Source organism: Budorcas taxicolor, chromosome 13 (assembly GCF_023091745.1).
Source record: "Budorcas taxicolor isolate Tak-1 chromosome 13, Takin1.1, whole genome shotgun sequence".
In the NCBI taxonomy this organism is placed as follows: Eukaryota; Metazoa; Chordata; class Mammalia; order Artiodactyla; family Bovidae; genus Budorcas; species Budorcas taxicolor.
Window position 1 is genome coordinate 66,583,791 of NC_068922.1, and position 24,166 is coordinate 66,607,956.

Sequence of the window (24,166 nt, forward strand, 5' to 3'; positions counted from 1 at the left end):
TCTGAACCACCAATGTCTTTGGATGTTTGAGAGCAAATATGAGGTGATGTATTCCTGTAGCATATGGCTTGGAAATGTGCAGCAGTGGGGAGCTGAATAAATAACCAGAAGTATGGATTATTCAAGCAGGAATGCTGAGGTTCTAGGAGCCTAATTTAAAAAGGAACTCTAAAAGATGTAGAAATAGCACCTTTCTAGGATCTCCTAACTTTTCATTTTTGAATGCTGAAGTTATTATCGTATTAATTCTTTTACATTAATTAGCTATATCAGCAGATTCAGCGTTTCTTTTTTTTTCTTTCCCATGCTCTTTGTTCTGTGTGATTTTTTTCCTTCAGACTCCCAAATGAGAAGTTTAATTGGGAGGGAGTTGTTTCTCCCTAGTAGATCCATCCTTCCTGATCTTCTAGCAAGAGCTGCCAAGTTGCTCTCTGTCTCAAGGGAACCCATTTAAAAACTATGCAGCTATAACACTAGAAGTTCAGGAAAATTCCTCTGGTTCCATTGCCCCTAAATACTGATTTTTATTTGAATTCAAGCATTCATCAAACAGTTAATGAAATGCCCACCTGGAGAGGTAGCAATATGGTGCAGTGTTAAAGAATGGGGTTTAGAGTTAAGGGAGATGTGGATTTGGAACACAGCTCTTTCAGTGACTAGTTCTGGATGTTTGGTGAGTTATGCTAACCTTTCTACCCTCTGATTCTCCCTTTTTTCATCTGAAAAATGGGAGGGATTTCCATTTCCAAATTTCCAGGGATTTTGTGGGAATTAGACTCTATAAATTGTCTGGAACAGCTCTGCAGTTATTAAAACATTGACAGAGTGCTATGTTCACTTAGTGTGTTCAGTGCTAGGCTTATCACAGACATGAACAAGACAGGATTCTTGCCTTCAAGAAACTCAATAGGTCGTGATGGAGGCCGACATTAAATAACTCTAATATAATTTAATGTATTGACTGTTAAGAGTAACAGTGAATTTTGCATGTCCACAGCCTATGAGTTTTTTTATGTTTCCGATTATTGATAAGGAACAATCACCAACAAGATAGTCATTTATACATTTATGTACACACATTATCACACATACATATATATGATTCAGTTTTAATACTTGTATTATCTTTATCAAGGCATAAATAATATATAATCAGACACTCATTTTAAGTATATAGTTTTGATTTTGACAAATGTGTATACCTTTATTTTCACCACAAGGAAGATATAAGATACTGTCGATGGAAGAACACGCACAACGTGAGAGCTGTGAGTTAAGTTTTATTTGGGGCAAAATGAGGACTGTAGCCTGGGAGACAGCCTCTCAGATACCTCTGAGAGCTGCTCTGAAGAGGAAGTGGGGAAGTCAGTTTATATGTAATTTTGGTGAAGGGAGATACGTGTACCATTTTGGCAGAGTGTTGCTGCTAATCACGAGGAGCAGCTGTCTCCATTAATGATTTTATTGCTTTCCTAGATAGGAGGGGATGCAAGAAATTAGGCTCAGAAAATCTTCTCCTGTCCTCACACCATACACAAAAATAAACTCAGCATGGCTTAAAGACTTTGATAAAGACATGACACCATAAAACTCCTAGGAGAGAATACAGGCAAAGCATTGTGACATAAATCATAGCAGTGTTTGCTTAGGTCAGTCTCCCAGTGCAAAAGAAACAAAAGAAGAAATAAACAAATGGGACCTAATCAACCAAAGGAGCTTTTGCACAGCAAAGGAAATAAAATGAAGGGACAGCCTCCAGAATGGGAGAAAATATTTGCAAATGATGCGGCAGACAAGGGCTTAATTTCCAAAATATACAAACAGCTCTTACTGCTCAATGTTAAAAAAAAACAAAAACAACCCAGTCAGAAACTGGGCAGAAGACCTATATAGGCACTTTTCCAAAGAAGACATATGGTACAGATAGCCAAGATAGTCAACAGGTGCATGAAAAAATCTGCAACATTACTAATCATTGTAGAAATGAAAGTCAAAACTGAAGTGAGGTATCACCTCACACCAGTCAGAATGGCCATTGTCCAAGAGTCTACAAGTAATAAATGCTGAGAAGGTGTGGAGAAAGGGAACCCTCCTACCCTGCTAGTATGTGTGTGCTCAGTCGCTTCCGTCGTGTCCAGCTCTCTGTGACCCTGTGAGCCGCAGCCTGCCAGCCTCCTCTGTCCGTGGGACTCTTCAGGTAAGAGTAATGCAGTGGGTTGCCAGTTCCTCCTCCAGGGGATCTTCCTGACACAGGGATCAAAACCGCATCTCTTATGTCTCCTGCATTGGCAGTCAGGTTCTTTACCACTAATGACCCCTGGGAAGCACAGTGGGAAGCTAGTGGGAATATAAATTGGTGCAGGCCCAACAAGAGAGAGGTTGCTTAAAAAACTAAACATAGAGTTACCATACGATCCAGCAATCCCACTTTTGGGCATATATCTGGAAAAGACGAAAACTGTAATCTGAAAAGGCGCACGCAGCACAGTGTTTCTTAGCCACATTACTTAAACCAAGACATGGAAGCCACTTGTGTCCATCAACAGATGAATGGGTAAAGAAGATGTGGTTATATATACATACAGTGGAGTGTTACTCAGCCATAAAAATAATGAAAGAGCCATATTCTCTCTCATAAAAGAGAATAAAATATTGTCATTTGCAGCAACATGGCTGAACCTAGAGATTATCATTCTAAGTGAAGTCAGTCAAAGAAAGACAAATGCATTAAGTCACTTATGTGTAGAATCTTAAAATAATGATACAAATGAACTTATTTACAACATAGAAATAGACTCACAGACATAGAAAATGAGCATATGGTTACCAAAGGGGAAAAGTAACCAATATTATTTATCAATAAAAAAAATTATGAATCTATTTTACATTCATTTTTTGTAGTAACTCTTTAAAATCCAGTGTGCATTTTACATTTACATCTGAATTCAATGCTAGGTTTTCATTAAAGTACTTGGCTTTTATTTAGATTTCATACAATTTACAGTTGAAAAAGTAGATTCCCAAATTTAAATACACTTATTCCAAACATATGTAAATATTTCCCAATAACTGAATCAAGTATCAATTTTTGAACTTAAATTTTAAGTTTCCTCTACTTAAATCTGAAATTTAGCTGTATTTCAAATACTCCATGGCTGTATGTGGCTAGTGGCTACCATATTAGATACTGCATGTATAGATGCATTTTTATCACCCTCTGAAATTTAGCTGTATTTCAAATACTCCATGGCTGTATGTGGCTAGTGGCTACCATATTAGATACTGCATGTATAGATGCATTTTTATCACCCTCTGAAATTTACTTGATCCCTTTTACAATCAGTTCCCATCAATCCAGCTTTGGCCCCAGTCAACCATTGTCTTTCTAGAATTTCATATAAATAGAATCATACAGTGTGTGTTTTGTTTGGCTTATTTAACTCAATAGGTTGTTTTTGAGGTTCATTTACTTTGCATGTATCAGTAGTGTGTTTCTTTTTTATGCTTAGTTCAGTTCAGTTCAGTCGCTCAGTTATGTCTGACTCTTTGCAACCCCATGAACCGCGGCACGCCAGGCCTCCCTGTCCATCACCAACTTCCAGAGTCCATCCAAACCCATGTCCATTGAGTCAGTGATGCCGTCCAACCATCTCATTCTCTGTCGTCCCCTTCTCCTTCTCCTGCCCTCAGTCTTTCCCAGCATCAGTGTCTTTTCAGATGAGTCTGCTCTTCACATCAGCTGGCCAAACTATTGGAGTTTCAGCGTCAAAATCAGTCCTACCAATGAATACCCAGGACTGATCTCCTTTAGGATGGACTGGTTGGATCTCTTTGCAGTCCAAGGGACTCTTAAGAGCCTTCTCCAACACCATAGTTGAAAAGCATCAATTCTTCAGCCCTCAGTTTTCTTTATAGTCCAACTCTCACATCTATACATGACCACAGGAAAAACCATAGCCTTGACTAGACGGACCTTTGTTGACAAAGTAATGTCTCTGCTTTTTAATATGCTGTCTAGGTTGGTCATAATTTTCCTTCCCGGGAGTAAGTGTCTTTTAATTTCATGGCTGTAGTCACCATCTGCAGTAATTTTGGAGCCCAGAAAAATAAAGTCTCTCACTGTTTCCACTGTTTCCCCATCTATTTGCCATGAAGTGATGGGACTGGATGCCATGATCTTAGTTTTCTGAATTTTGAGCTTTAAGCCAACTTTTTCACTCTCCTCTTTCACTTTCATCAAGAAGCTTTTTCCTCTTCACTTTCTGCCATCAGGGTGGTGTCATCTGCATATCTGAGGTTATTGATATTTCTCCCAGCAATCTTGATTCCAGCTTGTGCTTCCTCCAGCCCAGCATTTCTCATGATGTACTCTGCATATAAGTTAAATAAGCAGGGTGATAATATACAGCCTTGATGTATTCCTTTTCCTGTTTGGAACCAGTCTGTTGTTCCATGTCCAGTTCTAACTGTTGCCTCCTGACCTGCATATAAGTTTCTGAAGAGGCAGGTCAGGTGGTCTGGTATTCCCATCTCTTTCAGAATTTTCCAGTTTGTTGTGATCCACACAGTCAAAGGCTTTGGCATATTCAATAAAGGAGAAGTAGATATTTTTCTGGAACTCTCTTCCTTTTTCAGTGATCCAGCGGATGTTGGCAATTTGATCTCTGGTTCCTCTGCCTTTTCTAAACCCAGTTTGAACATCTGGAAGTTCATGGTTCACGTATTGCTGAAGCCTGACTTGGAGAATTTTGAGCATTGCCTTACTAGCATGTGAGATGAGTGCAATTGTGCGGTAGTTTGAGCATTCTTTGGCATTGCCTTTCTTTGGGGTTGGAATGAAAACTAACCTTTTCCAGTCCTGTGGCCACTACTGAGTTTTCCAAATTTACTGGCATATTGAATGCAGCACTTTCACGGCATCATCTTCCAGGATTTGAAATAGCTCAACTGGAGTTCCATCACCTCCACTAGCTTTTTTCTTAGTGATGCTTCCTAAGGCCCACTTGATGTAGCATATGTTTATTTATTCATTTGTTCATAGACATTTGTTTTTTCTGTTGTTTTGCTATCCTGTATAAAGCTGCTTAAAAGTCTTAAGATAAATATGTATTTTCATTTCTCTTGGGTAAAATACCTGGGAAATGAATGACTATGTCATATGAAAGTGAAAGTGTTAGTCGCTCAGTTGTGTCCGACTCTTTGTGATCCCACGGACTGTAGCCTGCCAGGCTTCTCTGTCCATGGAATTCTCCAGTCAAGAATACTGGAATAGGTTGCCATTTCCTACTCCAGGGGATCTTCCCAACCCAAGAATCAAACCCAGGTCTCCTGCATTGCACAGTTTCTTTACTCTCTGAGCCACCAATGACTAAGTCATATAGTAAATGAAATTTACTGTTAGAAACTACCAAGCTGTTTCCAAAATGATCGTATCATTTTATATTCTTACCAGCAAGGCATGAGAATTCCAGTTTTTTATCTTCCCTAATTCTTAGTGTAGTCAGATTTTAGTTTTAACCATTTGAATGAATGTGTATAGTGGCTTTAATTTCCATATAACTGATGACTAAGGTTGTTAAGGGCTTCCCAGGTGGTGCTAGTGGTAAAGAATCCACCTACCAACGCAGAAGACCCAAGAGACATGGGTTCAGTCCCTGGACCCTTGGGTTGGAACATGGATTGGGGAGATTCCCTGATGGAGGAAATGGCAACCCACTCCAGTATTCTTGCCTGGAGAATCCCATGGACAGAGGAGCCTGGTGAGCTACAGTCCATGGGGTTGCAAAGAGTCGGACACAACTGCAGCAATTTAGCCCATAGGCACGCACAAGGTCGTTAAACATCTTTTCAGGTTAATGGTTCTCACATCTTTTGTTTAGTCAACCCTTTGTTCAGACTTATTGTCTAAATTTTATTTGGGTTGTGTTACTGAGTTTTAAGTGTTCTTTATTCTAGAAAGAAGTTTTTGTCAGAGCCATGTTTTGGAAATATTTTTTTCCTAGTCTGTGGCTTGCCTTTTCATTTTTTAGCAGTGTCTTTTAAAGAGCAAAAGTTTTACTGATAAAGTCTAATTTAAAAAAATATATATATATATTTTAATTGTACTTTTGGTATGTCATATAAACTATGTTTTCCTAACCAGGGTCTCAAAGTGTTTCTTTCATCTTTTTTTTAGAATTTTCAGTTTTATGGTTTACATTTATAGATCTGTGATCGATTTTAAATTAATTTTCATATTTGGTGTTAGGTATGAATTGAGGTTCTTGGTTTTATTTATTATTTTTGCATCACTTCAGTTCAGTCGCTCAGTTGCGTTGGACTCTTTGCAACCCCATGAACCACAGCACGCCAGGCCTCCCTGTCCATCACCAACTCCCGGAGTCCACCCGAACCCATATATCCAATTCTGGCACCATTTATTGCAAACATTGTGCACTTTCCAGTTAATTGCCTTTACACTTTTGTCAGAAATTAATTATCTCACATGTGTGGGTCTATTTTTTGTGCTTTCTGTTCTTCTTCATTGATCTATGTGTCTGTCTTTTTGGCAACACAACCCTGTTCTGACTGTACGGTTGAGTCTTGAAATTATGTGATGTAATTGTCTTACTTAGTGTCTTTTTAAAGACTTTTAACTATTCTAGTTCTATAGTTTCTTTGTATATAAATTTCTAGAAAAACTGCTGGGGTTCTGACTGGCATTCTGATGATTCTGTAGATTCTTTTGGGGAGGATGCACATCTTGCAACAGCGAGACTCCCAATCCATGAACATGGTGTATTTCTCCATTTATTTAGGTCTTTGATTCCTTCATCGGTGTTCTGATTTTTAAAGACAACTTGATATTTTGTATTTTCCTAGAAATTTTCAATTTCATAGACTTCCAAGTTTATTGATATCAGTTGTCCTTGTATTTGTGTAATTCTGTTCTGTATCTTCCATTTCATCTTTTTCACTTTCTGCTCATTATGTCTTCTTTATAACTCTTAATGTTATCTATTTACATTTCCCTGCTTTCTTACTCAGTCAGCTTTGTTAAAAGTGATTGAGATTGTCTTTGCTTTTGGTTTGGCATTTTGTCTATTTGTATACTTTTTGCCTTCTCACAAATTTGTTTATGTCTTTAGTTCCTTTTTTCTTCTTTCTTTCCATTTATTGTGTTGCCCTTTTCTAAACACCTGAGTTGAATGGTTAATGCTTTTAAAAATAATCCTCTTATTTGAAAATAAAAACATTCAGGATTCCCTGGCAGTCCAGTGGTTAGGACTCTGTGTTCTCACTGCCAAGGGCATGGGTTCAGTCCCTGGTCAGGGAATTAAGATCCCACAAGCCTTGTGGCACAGACAAAGGGGAAAACAACAACAACCAACAAACAAACTTTAAGGTTAAAATTTTCCTCTTAAAATGGCTTAGCTTCATCACACAGTTTCAAGTGGTTAAGTCTTATTTTCTTACTACCTTAATAGAAAATGTAGGCTGAATAGTATCTGCTTTTCTAATTTGAGACTTTATTTGTGGCCTTGTAGATGGCTAGTTTTTGTGTATATTCCATGGACACTTAGAGTTTGTGTTCCTAGAGTATGTCCTGTACATAACTCCTAAATCAATATTTGAAATATATTTTAACCCTTCCATATCCATTTTTTAAAAAACTAATCTGTCAAACTTTGAGAGTAATATTGGTATCTTAATAAAACTGGCTTTTTTTTTCCTTTTATTCTTGACTCTTTTGCTCGTTATATTCTACATTGTTTATTCAGCAAGTAAATGCTAATTCTTTCATTTTAATCTTGAATTGTATATTTTTGTTAGTGTTAAATAGTCCTTTTTATTGCATGTAATGAATTGGTTTTGAATTCTTTTATTATTTTGTATTTATCTATCATATCCCTTCCTATGGTTTTATTTTAACTTTTTATGTCATTTTATATTATATGTGACTCCTATTAAGAGCATGCTTTTTTTTTTATTTTTAGTCCGATGTGAGAGTTTGTTTTTAAGCAGATGAATTTAATGTGCTTGTTTCTATTACAATGACTGTTGTGTTTGGCCCTTTGCTTCTCTTTATTTTGTTCTGTTGGTTTTCTTGAAGATTTTATTTTGTTTTGCCTTTTAGTTCTTTCATTTTCCTTCGGTGGAAGTTAAGCAATTTATTCCATTTCTTTTCTGTTAATGTAATATACTTTTTGAAAAATGAATCTTGATTTGTTTGTTTATGAACCTTTGAAGTGGTACCAAGTCCCTTCAGGATCTGTCCTCTGCCTAATTCTCCTGTGGCCATCTCCGCTCATTCTCCTTTTCCCACACATGTCCTTTCTGTTTTCTAAACCAAACTATTTTAGATTCCTTAACACATTTCTTTATTTTCTCTGGGTTCCTCACCCTTGATACTTAGGCTAAAGTTCTTTTAAGAAGCCTCCGTCCCTATATCACTTCCCCTTGCCCTGTCCTTACACCCACACACCGCCTGTTGATTTTAGAGATTAGGTTCAGGCATCCCTTGCTTACCCCTGTGGGAGCACTTACCATCCTGTGTGGCAAGCATCTCTTTGTCCCTGGCTGTTCTATAAGACTCTTGAGAGCAGGAACCAGGTTTTCCTCTCTGTATCCCCAGAATCTAGCAATAATACATATTAGGCACTCAGTAAATATTTTCTAAATGAATAAGGAAGGTCTTGAGAAATATTTTTACTTTTTAGAATCATTGGGTCATAGAATTGCTGGCAGATCCTACAGATAGGCCCGAAGAATGAGGAATGATTTATTAAAAGCCATGTAGCTGAGAATGTAACCTTCCGTCAAGAGATATTTAGTCCTGTTTGCCCATGTGAAATTTTTTAGTGTGCGAGGAATATAAAATAGGGTGGTGGTGAACCTGATCTTCAAGACTGCAGGAAAGCCAGGCATCAGCTGTAGTCCTGGGCTCACTGCCCTGTTTGGCTTGTGCCCATGCTGGGCTTCAGAGCAAAGCCAATGCAAGTGTCTACACTTGAGTTTATCCCCCCTTGAAACACTTGACCCTCTCAACTCTCTTCTTCCATCCTCCTCCTAGATATTTTAGGGTTATGGTTTAGGTATTTATTTCTTATAACCTTTCTACTCAAGGTTCACAGAAGCCCTTCATATAGATTTGTAGCTGAGTTTCAGCTTTTGTTCCTGAGCACCGTTTGGAGGTCTGGGACCTCTCAGCCCTTACCTCACAGGCCTTTCGCCTCTTCTTTCCCCTTCCCTCCCAGTGTTAGTTTCGTTGTCAGGTGACTTTTTTTCATTCCTGTGTTAAGAGTGTCTGGATTTCACAGTGCTTGACAGAATCAATAAGGGAAAAAAGGCTATTTTTTTTTGTTTGTTTTTTCTCTCTCTGCCAAAGAATAGATGAAGACATTTTGAAAAAGAAGAAAAAAGATTGCTGAGGTGATATTTTAAAATGGAACTCATGCTGTGAAAGAAACAGCAGGTAGCCATCCTAGAGTATAAGAACTCAAACAAACAAAAAAAAAGGATTTCTCATTTTTGGTCGTTGTTTTTTGATAAGGAAAGAGAAAATATGAGGTATGGGTGGGACCCACAGAGCCTCTTGGGCGGTGGAGAACTCTGCTCCTGAAAGGAAGAGAAAGCCAGAGGCCCTGCATTTCAGGTATCTTGCCCTCATTATTTTGGCTTGCTAGTCAGAGTTAGGGTTGTTGTTGTCTAGCCACTAAGTCGTTTCTGACTCTTTTGTGACCCCCTGGACTGTAGCCCGCCAGGCTCTTCTGACCATGAGATTTTCCAGGGAAGAATACTAGAGTGGGTTGCCATTTCCCTTTTCCAGGGGATCTTCCTGAGCCTGGGATCAAACTCTCATCTCCTGCATTGGCAGGCAGATTCTTTATATCTGAGCCACCTGGGAAGAATTAGGGTACAAAGAGGATATTTGGATGATCCTTGGCTGGCAGCCAGAGAGTTAAGATAGGAACATGAACCAAGTGGCATTTTGGTAGTCAGGAATAGTTGAGAGAAAAATAAAATTTGGGAGAATTACAGTTTATCTTGCAGTTTTACAAAGTGATGAGATTTATAGGGTCCAATTCACAGAAATAAGACTAAATTATACCTATGGGGCCATGGCCATCTTAGAATTTAGCAGAAATTGAGGGTGGAGCCGTAAAGATGGCCTCATTGCCCCCGGATAGAGACTGGTTTGCCATTTCTTTGTGCTTGGTTACAGAAGTCTATCTTTGGTAAGATGTTGTTGCAGATTTAAGATTTCAATGTACTGGGTTTAATTACAGACTGTGCTCCGAAGCGTTTGCTTCTTGCCTCCACAGAGCACTTTTAACAGTATGTCCTTTTATCAGATGGTTCAGTGTTCTCTGAGAAACAACAAAGCCAGTGGGAGACAGAAGAATTACACTGTCAGTTTCCTTGAAAACGTTGACATGAAGCTTATTACTTCTGTTGTAAAACCCTGTTCCAGTTGAGACCACCATGATCCCAAGGGATGTGTACAATTGCAGCTTGGGGTTGTGTAGCAGAAATACAGTGAACCCATGCTGATTATTAACTGTATAGGCCAAAAGGAAAAAAAAGGAAAGAGAAGGGTATATTCATTCATACGTCCGTTTTAGGAACCATCAATTTTTTTTTTTACTCTTGAGTTTTTTTTTTTCTTTCAGTTTTACTAACTATAATTATTTTGAGATTCTGCCACGTGTAACAATTGTTTGTCCCTTTTTCTTTGCTGGATAATATTCCATTTAAGAATACATCAGTTTGTTTATTCATTTGTTGATGGACATTTAGATTTTCAGTTTTTTGCTTTTAAGAACAAAGCTACTGTTAATATTCATGTATGAAATCTTAGGGTGAACAATATTTTTCATCTCTTTTGGATAGATATCTATGAGTTGAATCCTATCTAGGGTCAGTATGACAGTTGATCCTATCACATCTGGATCATATGATAGGTATACATAGTGTTTTGTATTTTAGTCATTCTAGTGGGTGTATATAGGTGTCTTGTGGTTTTAATTTGAATTTACCTCATGGCTAATGATATTGAGTGTCTTTTCATGTGCTTATTTGCCATCTACATATCTTCTTTGGTAGTGTATGGTCAGATCTTTTGCCCATTTTGAGCAGGGGTAAGAGTGGTTGTCTCATTATTAACATTTCTTTCTGTGTCATAGATACACTCTTGTCAGATATATGTTTTACAGATATTTTCTTCCAGTCCATAGCTTACCTTTTCATTTTCATAACATAGTCTTTTGAAAAGTTTTTATTGGGGATTAAGGGGGTGGCAGTCGCTCCACCACACATCTTACAGGGTTTTAGTTCCCCAACCAGGAATTTAATCCAGGCCACCACAGTGAAATCCCCAAGTCCTAACCACTGGACTGCCAGGGAATTCCCAGAGAAGCTTTAAATTTTTATAAATAAAATTTTTTCACTTGTTCCAGTGATCTTTTTTCTTTTTCCTTTTTTCTCTTTGAGTAAACTTGGGTAGTTTGTGTCTTTTAGGGAATTCATTTTATCTAAGTGGTAGAATTTTTTGGCATAAAGTTGTTCTTGAATATCCCCTTATTATCCTTTTAACTCCTATATAATCTGCAGGGATATATGCCTTCTGCTATTTCTAATGTTAGTCATATGCGTCATCTTTTCAAAGAATCAGTTTTTGTTTTCATTGATTTCTACTGGTTTTTTGTTTGTTTTCTATTTCAGTGATTCCTACTCTGATCTTCATTATTGCTTTTCTTCTGATTGCTTGGGGTTTAATATGCTATTTTTCTGATTCCTCAAGAAGGGAATTTGAGATCGCTGACCTGACATCTTTCTTGAATTTTCTAATATATATTTAATGGTATAAATTTCCCTCTAATTGCTGCTTTAAACCATGTTACACACATTTTAATATGTTGTATTTTCAGTTCAAAACACCTTCTAAATTCTCTTTTGATTTCATCTTTGACCCATGATATATTTAGAAGTGTATTATTTAGTTTTAAAATATTTGGGAATTTCCTTCCTTTTTTTTTTCTTTTGGCCATACCTCGTAGCATGGGGGTGGATCTTAGTTCCCCGAGCAAGGATCAAACCCTCATCCCTTGTGTTGGAAGGGTAGAATCTTTATATGTGTGTGTGTGTGTGTGTGTGTGTGTGATTTTATTTGTTTATTTTTGGCTGTGCTGGGTCTTCATTGCTGTGCAGGGGAACCGTGGATTCTTAATCTCTGGACTGCCGGAGAAGTCTCCCACATGTCTTTCTTTCTGTTTTTGATTTTTACTATGTTTTTTATGTCTACTATAGTGCTAGAAACAAAAATCTTACCTTTGTTTTCTACAAATTTGTTTCATTTTCTGGCACAGGCAGTCAAGAAATGGTTGGTACTAGTAGTTTATAAAAAATGAATGGGAATAGAAATGGAAAAAAATGAATCTAGCAATATAGAAGACTGCCACTATTCTATTTTAGAGGTGGAATATCTCTTAGCATCTGCCATAGCACTTGTGTTCTTTGGCACTGTACTTTGAGAGCACCTGTGAACTTAGTCATGTTGATCTTATGTCTAATTCATAGGAATCTTGGATCCTGGAAAGTGATATATTTGGGGTGCTAAAGGGAAATGAACTTAATCATGTACATTTTAAAGCAAACAAAAATGATCTCATATGGCATTATCCAAGTTTTTTTGCAGAAATAAGTTTATGCTTCACAGTGTCTTTTAAAGAAGACTGTCACTGCCTATCACTCTTTTTCTTGATTCCTCACAGTTTTCTGGTTGAGAAGGGAGTGGACTTTAATTCTTTTACTTGTCTTTTGAATAAGTTTCCTCCAGGGTTTAATCCCTCTTTTCTGCATATTTTTTTCACCCTCTTAGGGTAATCTTCACATCATTGATTCAATTACTAGCCATAGGTTTAATCATTCTTACACATGGGATCACAAAGAGTTGGAAGTGACTGAGCACACACATTTCCCTCCATTTAAAAAAAATAATTTTATTTATTTATTAATTTGTGTTTGGTTGCGCTTGGTCTTCATTGCTGCACATGGGCTTTCTCTAGTTGCCAAGAGCCAGGACTGCTCTCTGGTTGCGGTGCACAGGCTTCTCACTGTGGTGGCTTCTCTTGTGAAGCACAGGCTCTAGGGGCTCTGGCTTCAGCAGTTGCAGCTTGCAGGGCTCAGTGGTTGTGGCGCGTGGGCCCAGTTGCTCTGCAGCGTGTGGAATCCTCCCAGACCAGGGATCGAACCCGTGTCCCGTGCATTGGCAGGCGGTCTGTCATCCACTGTACCACCAAGGGAAGTCCGTTTCCTTCTATTTTTAATCTCATTCCTGGACTGCAGACTAGTAAGTCTAAGCTGGTATCTCACCAGCACCCAGGATCAATCTGAACTCACCTCTTTTCACCCATAGTCTCTTGTTACTTTGCGTTTTTTACCAGTGTCTCTGCCTTCCATGTATTTCCGCTCTCTCTTCTACTTCTTCCTCTTCCCCTCCCTTGATACAGTCCAACCCACTGTAGCAAGTATGATCTTTCTAATACACAGAATCAACTGGCTTCATTTTTTTCCTGCTGCCCCTCTGGCTCTTCATGTTCTCACAGGACCATGCACCACTTCCCTGAATGTAACACGCTTACTCATGCCTTGTCATATGCTGTTGTTTCCTTCTGCTTGAAATACCCTTATCTTTTTTGCCGATCTGAGAAAGTCATCCAGTCCACCTTGGTTCAGGCATCATCCCCTTTGTGAGGCCTGCCTGACTCATAGTCAGCCCTCCTCCCTGCATTCATATTCTCCCCTGTATACACCTCCACTGTAGTACATGGCTCTTCTTCTCAGTATACCATGGTCTGCACATCTGTCTCCCCCTGTGAACCGCGCTCCTCAGAAGCATGAGCTGTGCCTCTCTTCACATCTCAGCTTAATATCTGGCACTTGTTAGGTGCTTCATAAATATTTGATGAAAGAACAAACATACTCAGAATGCATGTTTATTACCAAAGTGTTTCTGTCTAATGAAGCGTAAGTAGATTAAAGCAACAGTGGAAGCTTCCCTCTCCTCCCCTTTCTGCCTCCTCAGAAGGTTCACCTTGGTAGAAGAGTAGAGGACTCAGTCCTTTCCCACCAGCACCCATTTTATAGCGGCCAGCATCCACATTGGTCCTGGCATGATGGACAACCTGATGAACCCAGCCAAGACTAAGATAAACTACTTGTCCTCAAGTAGAATAAATATTTCAAATAAAGCCAACCCAAGAAAGTCAGGCCAAACAGCTATTGATTGCTAAAAGCCTGAACTTGAACCCGATGAATATTCCAAAGTTCACCTCCATGCAGCTTGCCTAAATGGTGATCAATATGCAATTACTGCCCCCTTTAAAGGCGTCTTACACTGCCTACCTGGAAAAGGGTTTTACTTTTAAAATCTTTTGTTTGTTGAATTTGCTTAGGCAGGGAAAAAAGAGAGAGAGACTTGGCTAAACCAGCATCCTTTACCTTTAGCATTTCAAACAATTCTGTTAAATGTGAAATGGTCTGAATGTATGCGAAATGGTAACTGGAAGGTGCCCTGTTACATGATGGTCATTCATTTCAAGAGGACTTTTTCTGAGTGGCTAAACAGTAAGGATATTGTATTTCAGTTTCCTAATTTCTCCTCACGTGGTTACATGCCCTAGACATAACCTTTGTAAATTTAAGTTTGTAGAGTGGGATGCTGAAGTCCAGCTGTAGTGAAAACAAATATATTATTTGTCTAGTTTCCTTTCAGAATTTCATTTTGATGCAGAAAAACCCCTCCCTGCCGAGTTTAGAAATGTATTTACCCTCCTCCTGATATTTAAGATTTCATGTCTCACAAATATGCCTTTTTGCTACCCTGCCAAAATCAGAGCTCTGTTGTTTTCACTTGCTCTCTTGTCATATTCTCTTACAGGTGCCTCCTGACCCGCAAGCTCTGTCCCTCCAGGCCCTTCATCACACTACTGCCAGATTAAGCTTTCAAAAATCTATTTATGTAGTGCCCTCCTTTTCTTAAACATTTCGTGACTTCTTCAGCGTCAGTGGCATGGAGCCCAGGTTCCTTGGGCAGCACAGCCAGGGCCTGTCGTGACCTGTTCCTGCCCACTTCCCCTCAATCGTCTCACCCACCCACCCCTGCCCCCGCACCCCCCCATCATTCAGAGCTACTTCCAGTCCCTCCAAGTGACACGCTCTTACAGACCTCCTGTACCTTTGCGTATACTGCTTACCGCCGCCAATATCATGGCTTTCTCTTCTCTGCCTGGCAGATGATCATACTTCAGACTCAGTTCAGATGTCACAGTTGGAAACCCACATGCAAATCGATGCAGTTGGATCCTTAACTAATACCACATATACAGATTAATTCAAAAATAAAGATCTAAATGTAAGAACTAAAAGTAGTACACTCTTAGAAGAAAACATAGGTTTAAATCTTCATGACGTTGAATTTGGCAATGATGACACTGTTCTATAATTGCCTAAGGTGATGGTGGCACATTTCTGAATATTCTAAGATCCATTAAATTATACATTTTAAATGGGTGAATTGTATGGTGTGTCAACTATATCTTGATAAAGCTGTTAAAGAGAAAGAAAAAGGAAGAATAGGTGATCCATAATCCACACCTTGAAAAAACCTGTTAGTATTTTGATCTGTTTCTTTCCAGTGTCTTCTAATGCATATTTTTTACATATTTTTACATGAGGTAATGCTTCATATGGAATTTTGAATATTATTTTTCATGCTTACCATTATGATCATAAGAACTTGTTCATTCTAACACCTACTCTCCTGATTGTTAATAAGTATGTAATATTCCATGTAGATATACTATAATGTAACAATGTTTTGACTGGTGGACCTTTAAATTATTTTTGCTTTTATTTTTCTTTTTTCCATTGTAATGAATTTTGCAGTAAATACACTTTTTTTTTTTTTAAGACCAGACCATGCTCATGAAATGCCTTATGTAAAACCTCTTTTGTTCCCAGAGAAAAGAAGATCTCCCGGAGCAGTGCCCTGAAAGTGCTGGACCATGCCATGATTGGACCCGAGGGCACAGACAACTGCCACAAGTTTGTTGACATTCTCGGCTTACGGACCATCTTTCCCCTTTTTATGAAGTCTCCCAGGAAGATCAAGAAAGTGGGAACCACTGAGAAGGAGCATGAAGGTAGGGTTCGCTGGAGAAGTCAGCCTCATTGAAAGGTGTTAGGAGAAATGGGGGAGATGAGAGCTGCTTTGCAAAGTGCTGTGCAGCTGAGGAGTCGACTCTTAGGTGGAAGTGTGCTACCTTTTTCTTTTTTATCTGCTTATTTTCTGTGCATGGAAAAGCAACCCGGTGACCCCTGGTCACGGATGGCCTTTGCCACACTGCTTCTGGTGGTTCCATTCCCTGCTGGCCTGTTAATAAGCCTGTGCGTGAAGGTTTTGTTTTCTTCACTGTAATTTGTAGCGAGGTGTCTCTCTGATGGAAGACCCTTTTGAAAAGAGTAATGGGGTAGCAGCACATGTCACCTCCGGAGTAGCGCTTTCGTGTACTTCTGTATTAAAGTATGATTCAGCCAACATCAGGAATTGCCGAAATAAACTATTTACAGCCCAGGTGCCCCTTTTTATGTTTCTGCTCCCTGGTGGTGCGCACTCCCAGCAAAATGCCATGAATCGCGGTGCTGTAAGCTGAGTGGTTGCTGCTAGACCAGTCCCGCCCTGCTCTAGTCTAGTGGCCTGCTGCTTCCCTCTCCCAGTAAATGACGGCAGTGCAATCTGGAAGGCCCCGGATTTATGAGCATTGACGGTTCTGCTGGAGGCTAACAAACACTTGCAGAGGGAATTTACATGGTTGGGTGGTTATTTTAAAGTATGGAGAAAGGGCTACGGGGGGGCTGAGGTGGTAGTGTGTGTAAAAGAGGAGGACCTGGGCTGGCTGACTGGCTAATTTGGTCGTCTTATCAGAAGTTAACATCTGTCCCATGATTTTTTTTTTTTTTTTTTATCAGTGATTAGTAGAACAGGATAGATATCTGCAGAATCTTTTTTATTCCTTACCTTCCTAGATAAAAGTCTTTTTTCATCTTGACTTGACTTAGTCTCTACCAACTTGAAATGGCTAAAAGGAAGGTGGTGTGGCATGTCTTCAGTGGTTACCACCAGGGATACCTTCTTTGATGGAATCCCCTCTCCAGACACAGCAAAAAGTCTGGCAGGGAAGAACTCTGGACTGGAGGTCTGATAACACATAGAAAGTTCAGGTCACCTCAAACCAGGTACTGACTGAAACCCCAGCTGTTGAAACCCCAGCTGTGAACATGTTAACCCCATTGCTGGTCTTTTTTCTTTCCTCAGTGGAAATTTATGCATGGGAGAGAGAATGAATGGTCTTGAAGATCTTGGAGATAAAATTTAGGAGACTGTCGCCATTCATTGAAATCCTGCCACATTCCTAGCACAGCTGCATTATGTGCTACCTTATTTGGGCCTTACGAGTGTGTGCTCAGTCACCTCATTTGTGTCTGGCTCTTTGTGACCCTACGGACTATAGCCTAGCAGGCTTCTCTGTCCATGGGATTCTCCAGGCAAGAAATGCTGGAGTGAGTTGTCATCCCCTCCTCCAGGGAATCTTCCCGACCCAGTGATCAAACCCATGTCTGTTACATCTCCTGCATTGGCAGGCGGGTTCTTCACCACTAGTTGCACCTGGAAAGCCCCATTTGGACCTCACAACCCACGAAATAGATGGTACTATCCTTGTTCTTTAGATGAGGAGATCAACTGAGGAAGAAACCAAGCTGTGGTTCTACAGCTAAGTAGCTGTGTGACTTTAGACACTACTTAACTTCTCTGGACTGCATTTTCCTTCCTGCTCTGTTAGATGCGGAAACTAGAGTAGTGAATAAAAGCTCTGATATCGGTACCGTAAGGTCTCTGAGAAGACAAGTGACAGATTCAGTAAGCAGCTGTTTTCCTTCTGAAAAATGTGCCCGGTGGCGTGCTGGTAACAGTACATTTGCTTTAGAGTACCCGTATTAGGAATTTGATAACATTGTATTAGTGAGGGCAATGGCTTGGGAAGACAGCTCCTGGAAGGCATGTTTGGACTATAATGGGCTGGGGAGGATGAGCTCTGCATCCTGAATACACCGGCACCCAAAGATCAGTGAACCCCGAGGAGGAAATACAGCCCCGGCCCTTCTCCCACCCCGCCTAGCTGCCTCTGCTCCTGGCTGTGAGCAGTAGGGTGCGAATGCAGGCAGGGCGAAGCACGGGTGCCTTGTGCAAGATTTCTTTGTCCTGTCTTCTGGGTCACTCTGCACATGCTCAGTCTTCTGAAGCAAGTGGACCAGGTGTGTGTGGTAAGCTGGAGCACAGCAGCCTCCAGCATCAGGAGTGTTTGCGAACATGTCCAGCCCCAAGTTTCGACCATGCTCTTACCTCCATCTTAACAATTTTCTCTGACCTGTGCACCTGACTGCCTTTCTATCATCCTTCAAGTCCTCAGTTTTAATGTCACTTGCTCAGGGAAACATAACATGAGCCCCAGGGCTAGAATAGAACCTCTTCTGAAGTGAACTCTTGGACCCTGGACTTTGACTTCATAGCCCTGAAGACTGTAGAACTAATAACGTTGTCAACTCTGGATCCCAGGGCCTAGCCCTGTGCTTGACATGTGGTAGATGCACAGTGTATGCTCCTGGACTGCGTGAGTGGATAATTGCTTCCCTAAAAGACTGCTCATTAAAGACAAACAGGGATTTAGGGCTCTCCAGAACCTTGCAAGGTTGAGTCAGTACAGTTGATGGTTGTTGATCATGCCCCTGGGGCGAGTGGTTTTTCTTCCAGCTTGTTTGGAAGCAAAACCAAGAGGGTTCCTAGCCTTAAGTTTTTCTTTGTCCCATGTGCTTAGATGGAGAAGGAAATGGCAACCCACTCCAGTACTCTTGCCTGGAAAATCCCACGGATGGAGGAGCCTGGTGGGCTACAGTCCATGGGGTCGCAAAGAGTCAGACACGACTGAGTGACTTCACTTTCACTTTTCACCTTCATGCATTGGAGAAGGAAATGGCAACCCACTCCAGTATTCTTGCCTGGAGAATCCCAGGGACAGAGGAGCCTGGTGGGCTGCCGTCTATGGGGTCGCAGAGAGTCGTACACGACTGAAGCAGCTTAGCAGCAGGAGCAGCAGTATGTGCTTAGAAATTATGGCAGAACTGCTCTCCTCTCCTTTAGAGCTGTGCCTTTCAGAGCCCTGTCATGGATAGAACTTCCTTAGAGGCGAGGCCACCCTATGACAAACTCCTTTTGGAAATCTAGCAACTCCTAATAAAGCACTGTGGGCTGGGAGTTAGCTTGCCTGTCCAGAACCTCTGAATGGCTGCCCTGTAAGCTTCCCTTTCTTGTCAAATTCAAGATTAAGTTCATCCTGGTCCAGTCTCAGCTCCTGTCACTTCTCAAAACTTTCCCAAACTCATATGATAGCAATATAGCCTGGTGTGGTACAGAAGGATCCACTGTTTATCCACGGGGTTAATTTTTAAACTCTCTGAGCCTTGTTGTTAAGTCATGTTTGACTCTTTGCAGCCCCATGGACTGTAGCACTCCAGGTTTCCCTGTCCTTCACTACTTCCCTGAGTTTGCTCAAATTCAAGTCCACTGAGTCAGTGATGCTATCTAATCATCTCATCCTCTGCTGCCCTCTTCTCCTTTTGCCTTCAGTCTTTCCCAGCATCAGGGTCTTTTCCAGTGAATTCTTGCCCCTTATGTAAAATGCTAGGTCTACCACCGAGGGTGGTTGTGAGGGTCAGGTGAAGTAACAAATACAAGCTTAGCGTAGACTCTAGAATACGGTAGGCACTTCAGGAAGTATAAGATCTCCACTAAATCTGTCTCCAGTTCTGCCCAACCAGGCCTTAGTCAGACGTACTCATTCTTCTAGGAGGTCACTGGGAAGCCAGGCAGAGACTTGCCCACACCCCAGGTTGGGAGAGTGTGGGTTTTATTGGCCTGCAGTCTAATTGCCATGTGAGAGCTTCTGGAGAATAGGCAGACTCATTCTTGACGGGACTGTCAGGAGTCCTGATATGCTAAATAGAGGACTGGCATAAAAACAACCATGTTTTATGTCCCCCAAGCCAACAGAAGGGCTTGAGAGAGGACAGTCTCTAGATTAAGCTGACTCTAGAGAGAGAAGGGAAGAAGCAGACACCACCCGTATAACCTAGAATTGCTGGGAATGTAGTTCTTCTTTTGTGAGTTGGGATGAAGAGGGAAAAGAATTATTGTAATTGAAATACATTCAGGTTCACATAATAAAACCTTCTGAAATAGATCAGGGGAGGCACTTAGTTTGGGGGATGGGTTGGGAAGAGAAAATTTGCCCTTGGGTACAATCGCATGATTGGCTGCCGCCTTGGTTTTATAGAGAATAGCACAGTATGTATTGTCTCCTTGGAATTAACTGCTTCAGAATAGGAGGGAAGAAGAACAGAGCTGGGATCCAGAAATGGCATTTGACCTTTACTTCTTGTCTCTTTTAAAAATTCCTATTAAAATAGGTCCAATTTTCCATGTATTGCTTCATTAGGTAGGTGAGTTATTGAGTTTATAGCAGTTCTAGTTAATTGCGCTGTTTTAACATGGTTCCCCTGGAGGCTATTAGAGGCTTTAAGCGGGTGAGCTACCAAGCAGTGTGTAGGTGTGCAGTGTGCATGGTAGGCATATGTGCACATTTTAGCTCATCCACAATGACAGCAGTTGAGAACAGGTCACTGCTTTAAAGAATACTTTTCTGTCATCTGCAGAGAATTGTAAGTGATTCTGGGGGACTCCTCAAGTCAGGAGGTATGCAGTTGCCTGGTACTTACAGGCTCCTGACAGTGAGGACCTGCAGACCAGAGCTCCCACCACCTACCAGGGTTAGAAGAGGGAAATAGCAAAAGCTTTCCTGCAGTCAGAGAAGAAGGGAGTTTAGCCAACACAGGCAAAAAAAAATTGTATCATGTCCATGGTGGGCTGTGGTAATGACATGGCATTGTTTAGGGCCGACTTTTAATTTTATAGGGCCTCATACTATGTCCAAAATTTAACAGCCCTATTATGTGACAGGATAATAGGGTTTCCCAGGGTTCCATCTCTAGATCCTTTGCTTCAGCCTGTCCCTCAAGCATTCATTTTCACATGGATTGGCAGTGTTGTCCCCCAATTCTTTTTCTTTTTTTTTTAGTTCCTCACACTCTCCTTGATCTCATCTACTACCTGCAGCTTTAACCTCTGTTTGCCACTGATTTCCAAGTCTTCAGCCTTGTCTCTTTCCCAGGCTGTAATCAACACAGCTAGTTAACCAGAAGACAGCTGCCCCAGGTACTCAAAGTCAGCTCATTCAAAACCCTGCTCATTCCTTCCAAGTCTCTTCTGCTCTTCCTATACTGGTAAATGGCACCACTTCTACCCATGGCAACCTACTCCACACCCAAGGCAGAAATCCACACACCATGCTTAATTCTTAATATTCCCCACATGTACACAACAAGACTTGGATTGGTGTCTTGGTCCTGTCATTTTACTAGCTTTATGACTTTGGGAATGTTCCTTGACCTCCCTGAGCCTATATTTCCTCAACTGTAAAGTTGGGATAATACTGAAATCTATCTTTTTATAAGGTTGCTATGCGAGGATTAAATGAAATAATACTGATCAACTGCTTAACACTGTGCCTGCTTCACTAGTACTAGTGGCTGGGATGCGGGTAGGATTCCTATTTGTGTTCCTCTTCTTTCTACACTGTTGGTAGTTTTTTTTTCTTTGCTTTGTTTATTTTGACTCCGCCAGGTCTTAATTGCGGCACACGACATCTTTAGTTGCGGCATGTGAGATCCAGTTCCCTGACCAGGGATCAAACCCAGGCCTTCTGCATTGGGAGCTTGGAGTCTTAGCCACTGGACCAACAGAGAACTCCCTCTCTTGGTAGTTTTAATTAAAAGTACCCTCCAGATGAAATCCTTTCCCCCTGAGTCTGCCATTTAAGGAGTAGATGTAAACATCCCAGTCTTGATGAGACAAGACCTCCCCCACAGAGGGTATGACTGGGGAGCCCCAAACCCCCACTGCTTCATATCATGTAAACAGAGAATTCAAAGATCCCCCCACACATACTTTTTTCTGTGTTCCTCAAGCTTGAAAATCCCAGAGTTGATTATAGTGATCAGAACAATGAGCAAGTGAAGAGTAAATGGTATTTAATTTTAAGAGTACCATTAAGCCATCTACTAACAGGCACTTTTATGTTAAACAAGGATGGAAATGTCTGGCTGTTGCTTTTTGTTGCCATCCGAAAACCTTCTAACTGAATAGTTCCTGGATCCATTTCTTTTCTCTCCCTCCAGCTACTTGTCTCATTGCTGACCTCAGATGACAAAACATAAGGATGCTGAAATAAGCAATGTGTTTGGACTTAAGGGGTTCCTCTTAAGGCTTCCTCATCAGGCTTCAGGGAATGATTCTGAGTGTTGCACAGCTGGTTTGCTAACTGGTTCCAGTCATATGAAGGACTAACAACCCACCGGCCTTTCTCAAGTAGAGCACAGCGCAGTAGCTTGCCACTGAGGAAGACAGTAAAGCAGTATATATTTAGTATCCTGGAAACTGCTCCTGCCCTTTTGTGGGAAGAAGGTCATGGCCAGCTCCCATTTTATTGGGCATCTGATCTTGCCGACCCAGGGATTGAACCCAGGTCTCCTGCATTGGCGGGTGGATTCTTTACCTCTGAGCCAGCTAGGAAGCCCCTGTACTGATATACCAAGGGTGTTATAGGTGTATATACTTTATGAATTAGGCATTTCTATCATCTTTTTATAGGTGAGTCTGAGAGAGTTTGTTAATTACCAAATACCTTTCAACAAGCGAGTAGCAAAGCAGAATTTTAGCCTAGTCCGCTTCTAAAGCTTCTTCTAACACCAATGGCTCCAGTGGTCTTCTGGTTGGTACCCAGAGGCAACAGAGCATAGGGAAAAGGAGGATTGTCTTTGTGAGACAACCTGGCTTCATGTCCCAGCTCTGCCCCCAAGCTAGCTGGTAGCTTTAGGGAAGTTATTCTTTCTAGACCTTCCATTCCTCTTCAGTCAACAAGCCAGATAAAAACCTCCCTCAAACTGTTGTGGGAAGAATAATGATCATGAGCATCCTATATAGTCTCTAGCAAGTAGACATTTACCAAACGTTCAAATAGTTACTGTGTCTCCACTTCCTTTCAAAAATACTCATCCTTACCTCTCTGATTTCACATTTACATTTACATGTCCCGTGCAGTCTCCTTGACTTTTGTGGGTTTGAAGCCCAGTTGTGGACCAGGACTCCAATATGTGGGGAGGCTGGGTTATAACAAGAGCTACCAAGAGATGAGACAGCCAGTTTATCGTGATGGCCTGCCAGTCAGGACCCTTAGGTATAATCCTGGGTGTGCTGGTCCTGTCAAAATTCATCACATCTTGAATGAAGTACCAGACCTTTCTATTTCCATCTGATGCTCTGTGGATAAGAGCCCTAACGGTAGATGAGTGAGGCTTCATTCATTCTTTTATCAAACAAACCACTAGCTCTTCTTTGTGCCAGGCTTGGTGCTGTAGATGGACGGTGAATAAGCTCACAGTCCAATTAGGGAGACATGGAAACCTGTGTTTATAGTACAAGGGAAAATGATAGAAGAGAGCACAGATCAGGGGCTCCTAGGTGGTGGAAGAACAGATGGAGGTTAGAAACAGCTCCACCTTAGCAGTGTGGCTCTTGAGCCAAACCTTAGATCTGAGTTAGCCAGGTGAAGTGAAGTCGCTCAGTCGTTTCCGACTCTTTGTGACCCCATGGACTGTAGCCTACCAGGCTCCTCTGTCCATGGGATTTTCCAGGCAATAGTACTGGAGTGGATTGCCATTTCCTTTTCCAGGGGATCTTCCTGACCCAGGGATCGAACCCGGGTCTCCCTCATTGTAGACAGGCACTTTACCATCTGAGCCACCAGGGAAGTCCATTAGCCAGGTGAAGGAATGTTAAATGAAAAAAAAAAAAAAAGCACCATGTATAAAATAAAAGATGGGAGGTACAGGCTATAGTGAGCCTTTAACCTCACTCCCCTTCAGAATCATATGGAAACTTGTTTAAAATGTAGCC

At 41.0% G+C, this 24,166-nt stretch overlaps 1 protein-coding gene across 1 annotated transcript in view; it reads left to right on the plus strand.

The window, feature by feature from the left end:
- CTNNBL1 (catenin beta like 1) overlaps window positions 1-24,166 on the plus strand; it is a 160,887-nt gene that overhangs the window by 81,373 nt on the left and 55,348 nt on the right. Inside the window, exon 11 of the mRNA XM_052650500.1 lies at window positions 16,003-16,184. Within this exon, the coding sequence (XP_052506460.1) occupies window positions 16,003-16,184 (182 nt within the window). The remainder of the gene's footprint in view (window positions 1-16,002; window positions 16,185-24,166) is intronic.